Source organism: Sinocyclocheilus rhinocerous, unplaced genomic scaffold (genome assembly GCF_001515625.1).
Source record: "Sinocyclocheilus rhinocerous isolate Xijiao unplaced genomic scaffold, SAMN03320098_v1.1 scaffold3989, whole genome shotgun sequence".
In the NCBI taxonomy this organism is placed as follows: domain Eukaryota; kingdom Metazoa; phylum Chordata; class Actinopteri; order Cypriniformes; family Cyprinidae; genus Sinocyclocheilus; species Sinocyclocheilus rhinocerous.
The window spans coordinates 1-5,175 of record NW_015661358.1 but is presented as its reverse complement, the minus strand read 5'-3'; the positions used below and the strand labels follow the sequence as shown (position 1 = coordinate 5,175).

The 5,175-nt window shown below is 37.9% G+C and overlaps 1 protein-coding gene across 1 annotated transcript; it reads left to right on the top strand.

Moving 5' to 3' along the window:
• Positions 1-3,338: 3,338 nt before the first annotated feature.
• On the top strand, positions 3,339-4,876 carry LOC107726282 (GTPase IMAP family member 7-like; the record flags this gene model as incomplete). Its single annotated transcript, XM_016535818.1, has 2 exons — positions 3,339-3,384; positions 3,560-4,876. Coding segments are annotated over exons 1-2 (1,363 nt in total), but the record flags the coding sequence as incomplete, so codon positions are not given.
• Positions 4,877-5,175: the final 299 nt, after the last annotated feature.

Genomic DNA, 5,175 nt, shown 5'->3' with positions numbered 1-5,175 from the left:
TGTGACAAGACGTTTCCGACATTTAGCATTATTAATATGTAGGCTAAGAACATTTAAAAAAAATATGTAGGCCTAAATATAATTGAAAATTGTTGTTAGATGGGGCAAAAACAAAAGTGTTGCGTTTATAATTTTGTTCAGTGTATATATATATAATTATAATTGGGAAAATTGTTGTTAGATGGCTAGGATGGAACTTAAACTTTGAAACTGTTAGTTCTTTCTTTTCTGCTCAAGATGAGAATGTTTTGATGATTGTAGCTACATTGTTTTTAGTAGGCTAGATACAGTGTGTGTCATGGTAGATCGGACTCTTATTATAGAATTCGATTACAGAAAAACTGTTTTGAACATGGTAATGGATTAAAACATTAGTAACTGGCTGGACGTACATTAACCTTACATCTTAACACTTCTTTTTTTTTTACAAAGCAGATCATAGATCATATATTTTGTCTATAGCCTAGCACAACTTTTTTCAGCATTGATAATAAGAAATGTTTCTTGGGCACCAAATTATTAGAATGATTAATATTAGAAGGACAAGTTAAAGACTTGTGAACATCTCTGCCGTATGCCAGGCGACAGTGACGTCCGTCATTCAACAGCGATGAATGAGGATGCTGTGATTGGAGCTGTGTTTTTGTTGTGTATTGTGGGTTTTGTGATAACGGAGATGGAATGTAGAAGTATAAGTTGTGATTGAAAGAGCAAAAATCATTTATTGCCTCTTTCCCAACTAAACATTCATCAGTTTAATCTGGGTGATTTTGCACTTGGAACATAGATGCAATAGCAAGCAGCAGTAGCCAGCATGGCTCAACTGCTGAACACATTGTGCTGTCCTGGTTGGGAAATGTGTCATTTCAAGCCCAGTCTAATGGAGTTTTTTTATTTTATTTAAAAGTGTACATTGCTGATGTTTGTTTTGCAGAGATGGTACATGTATGTATGGCCGATGTTTGGATTGATGGTAAGAGTTTAAGACAATGTAATTGTATGCATTTTAGAAGCACTCTTTATTGGTGCGAGGTTACCACATCATGGTCCAGTTTGAATATGGATTTAAAGTTCTTTTCGACGTGGGACCATAGTCTGGATGATTTTTGATTGTTCCTGGTTAGGAAGAGTCTGGTGTTTGAGAACTGTGGCATGTTTTCATTACAAGACGTTGGATTATTAATTTGCTGTCAACCAACTTTATCTATGGACAGTGTCTGGACATTGATACACTATGTATAAATAAGACTTTTGCACATCAACTTTCACATGATGAAATCCTACAATCTTACATTGCTGTGTTTGCGTTCTTTTTTTTTGTGTATTTTTGGCTATATGTATCTGTATTAACCTGAATTGAATGTATTATAAGTGCATTACCGCCACCTATCTCTCAAATGGACCATTGACCAGGACTAGGTTTGGAACCCCTGTTGTAGATTAATAGTGTGGGCTAAGTGACTCAGATGAAGGTTTCTGTTAATATGACGAGCTGCATCTCAAAATTCACGTTAGATGGAAACGTTTGTTTGTTTATTTCCTTCTTACCGCCATTCCAGCATCTGGCTATATACATGGCGAGAACCAATTAATCAATTCACAAGTCAATCTATACACTAGTCTTAGTGCAAATAAAAAATTTGAATGTAGCCTGTGCATCAAAACAATGCGCTACATCTGTTTTGGTTTGTGAAACCCGCCCACTGCCAGTTTACCCAATTGTATTTCGGCACCCCGGGTTGCCAGTTGGCGGAAAACACAGCGTATTTCATTTCATTCATCGTCGTGTGCGCTGGTTCCTGTTGGTGTCGTCAATCTGGCAACCTGCATGTGCGTCAAGTCTGAGGAGGAGGGGCTGGGTGAAAAAAACCTATTTTGAATTTGGACTGCAATACCTAGTTCAACCACTTGGTGTCAATCCTACATACAGCAATTAGCCTCTTGCTGCTGATTTGAATGGCGATGCTTCCCATTTTAAGTGTCAGTTGATGGCCTTTCATTTCTAACCAGAAATGTGTGCGCTGCTTTTCTGATGTTTATTTAAGTTTACCGTGTTTTTTTCCCATGTCACTTAAAATGTGTCCGTTTTGAATCATTGTGGTGAGACACGTGAGGAAAAAAATAAACGATCAGTTGTGGGACTATTCTGTCATAAATCGTATACCATTCATTTCTGAACTTCCTACCGTCTGTTACTGGAAATGAAATTACTGGTTGATATGTCCCGATCTCAATAAAGTTTACACATGCTTTTATGATCTCGCTCAGGACACGCATTTTTTGTGGAAGTTTGGCCAGGACTGGTTCCAGAATAAATCACTTTTTTGTCCCGTCCATTGCTTATCACTGATATTTCGAGAATGAATCCAGCATCATTCCTGAAACTTTGCAGCATGTATGTGTCCAAAAAACAAAAGTTTCAAATTCTGAATGGATTATAGCCTAGAAAACACACAAAGCGCGCTCCCTTTATTATCACTAAAAGAATCACTCATCAAAGTTCATCGCGATCTCACAAAGTTCCGTTATAATCAAGCTCTCTAAACTACACAATAAATATCTTATTTACATCGCGTCTGCACTTAGTTAGTCATGAGATGATTCACGAGCGTGCAAAACTCCGGCTCTTTCAGCGGTGAGTGAATTCTGAAAACTAACGTTTCTGATTGGCCATTGCGTTGAAGAAATCAACAGATATATCTTTGATCGGCTACATTGCTCAACACTGCAAAAACACTTTAAATAGTTTGCCAGATCTTTTTCATTGCTTTTGCTTTCGTTTGAGAGCATTTAGCACCATCTAGTACCCTTGTACAACCGGGCCTGGGCTGACATCGGGGATTCCATGACTGACCCTTGACCCTTTAAGAGCAAGTAAGCGCACCGTCATGCAGTGAGCACGCTGCTGTTAAGCTTTCACACTCCGCACAGACACTTGAATAGCGCACATTTCTCTAGGTTAACATTAGATTGAGCGGCCATGTAAAGTTGCTAATACTTACATATTTCAGATGATAAGCCATATTTGAGGTCGATGAATAATAGGTTTGGATGTAGGCTACTGTATTACAATGTAGCCGATAACGATCTTCGTCACGAACTGCGTGACTTCGTCTGTGGATTCTTTTTCTCTTTTTTTCTGCAACTAAGCGACTAATAAAATGTTGGTCGACCAAGCCTCTTCTGGTTGACTAACGATTAGTCGACTATTAACTATTAACAACATTTTCATGAATGACTATTGTCCATTAACAGTTACAGTGAAAGCAGAAATTGAAGCATATGGTTAATAAAAATAGTGGCATTTGTTCTCGACAGAGACACTGTTAAAGGCACCAATGGAAAAACTGTGGAACTCATTGCACGAGTGGTTTCAGTCACAAGGTAATGATCAGAAAATATGCATGTATTTTTGAGATAAAAATAACATTACATGCAGAGTTTGGAAGAAATAATATGATAATATGAAAAATTATACATATTCTATGGCATGTATAATTGACAATATTAACTTGAAATTCAATATATTGTTTTGAATTTTTATTTGATCTATCTTTAGATTCAAGAGAAAGAGAAGGTGAACTGAGGATTGTGCTGCTGGGTAAAACTGGAGTTGGGAAAAGTTCAACTGGAAACACCATCTTAGGAAGAGAAGTGTTTATATCAGACATTTCTGAAAAATCTGTTACTAAAGAGTGTCAGAAAAAGACAGCTGAAATCAACAGCAGACACATTACTGTGATCGACACTCCAGGACTGTTTGATACTGAACTCAGTAATGAAGAAATCCAGAGAGAAATCAGCAACTGCATCTCTATGATCCTGCCTGGACCACATGTCTTCATCATCGTGATCAACTTAGCACAACGATTCACTCAAGAAGAGAAAACAGCAGTGAAGATCATCCAAGAGACATTTGGTGAAAACTCTTTAATGTTCACCATGGTGCTCTTCACCAGAGGAGATGATCTGAATGACAAAACCATAGAACAGTATCTGGGAAACCCTGGATCTGCCCTTAAAAACCTGACTGAAGCTTGTGGAAACAGATACCATGTGTTCAATAATAAAGAGACTGGAGACCGAACACAGGTGACTGATCTACTGCAGAAGATAGACAACATGGTGAAAGCAAACGGAGGGAGTTACTACTCATGTAAGATGTTCAGAGAGATGGAGAGAGAAATACAAGAACAACAGAAGAAGATACTGATGGAGAGAGTGGAGCAAGTGACCAGAGAAAGAGAAGAACTGATGAACAAACATAAAGAAGAGAAAAAGAAGATGAAGATGAAGATCGAGGAAGAAAGACAGAATCATGAGAAAGAGAGAAAGCGAATGAAGATGATGATGGATGAGGAAAGACAGAATCATGATCAACTGAGAAAGAGAAGAGAAGAGGAATTTAGGGAGAGAGAAGAACAACATAAAGCAGAGATGAAGAGAGAACGAGAGGAATGGGAGAGACAGAAACAAGAAGCAAGACAAAGAAAAGAAGAAGAGGAGGACAGAAGGAGAAAGATAGAGCAGGAAACATGGGATGACTATTATCAGAAACTTAAACGAGAGAGAGAAAGAAGACTGAGAGAGAGAGAAGATCTTCAGTTCAAACATGAAGAAGAGAGAGAGAGAATGAAGAAGATGATGGAGAAAGAAAGACGGAATCATGACAAAGAGAGAAAGAGAAGAGAAGATGAATATATAGAAAGAGAAGAACAATATAAAACAGATATTAAAAACATAGAAGAACAAGAGAGAAAGATAAGAGAGGAGCTGAAGTGTGAACGAGAAGAATGGGAGAAACAGAAACAACAGGAACGAGAAAGAGAAGAAGAAAGACATATATTTAATGAACTTTACACAGAAAGTTCTGAGGGTCAGTACACAAACAATAAATCAAAACAACCAGTTAAATTAATTTGCAAAGAATCAAATATTTGGGTTTATACCATCATACTGGATTCTGATTGACTGGCAGGTATGCATTAAACCGTCTAATGCACAGGTAGTTCAAAGCCAGTTTAATCACAGTTTTATATTAATGCGCTGCTTTCATTGACGCACACACACACACACACATCACTCGCACACAAACACAGAGAGAGAGATTGGAGATCTCGCTGCACACACACAGAAACATTCAGGAGCACAGAAGCTTGTTGTCAACTCTGCCCT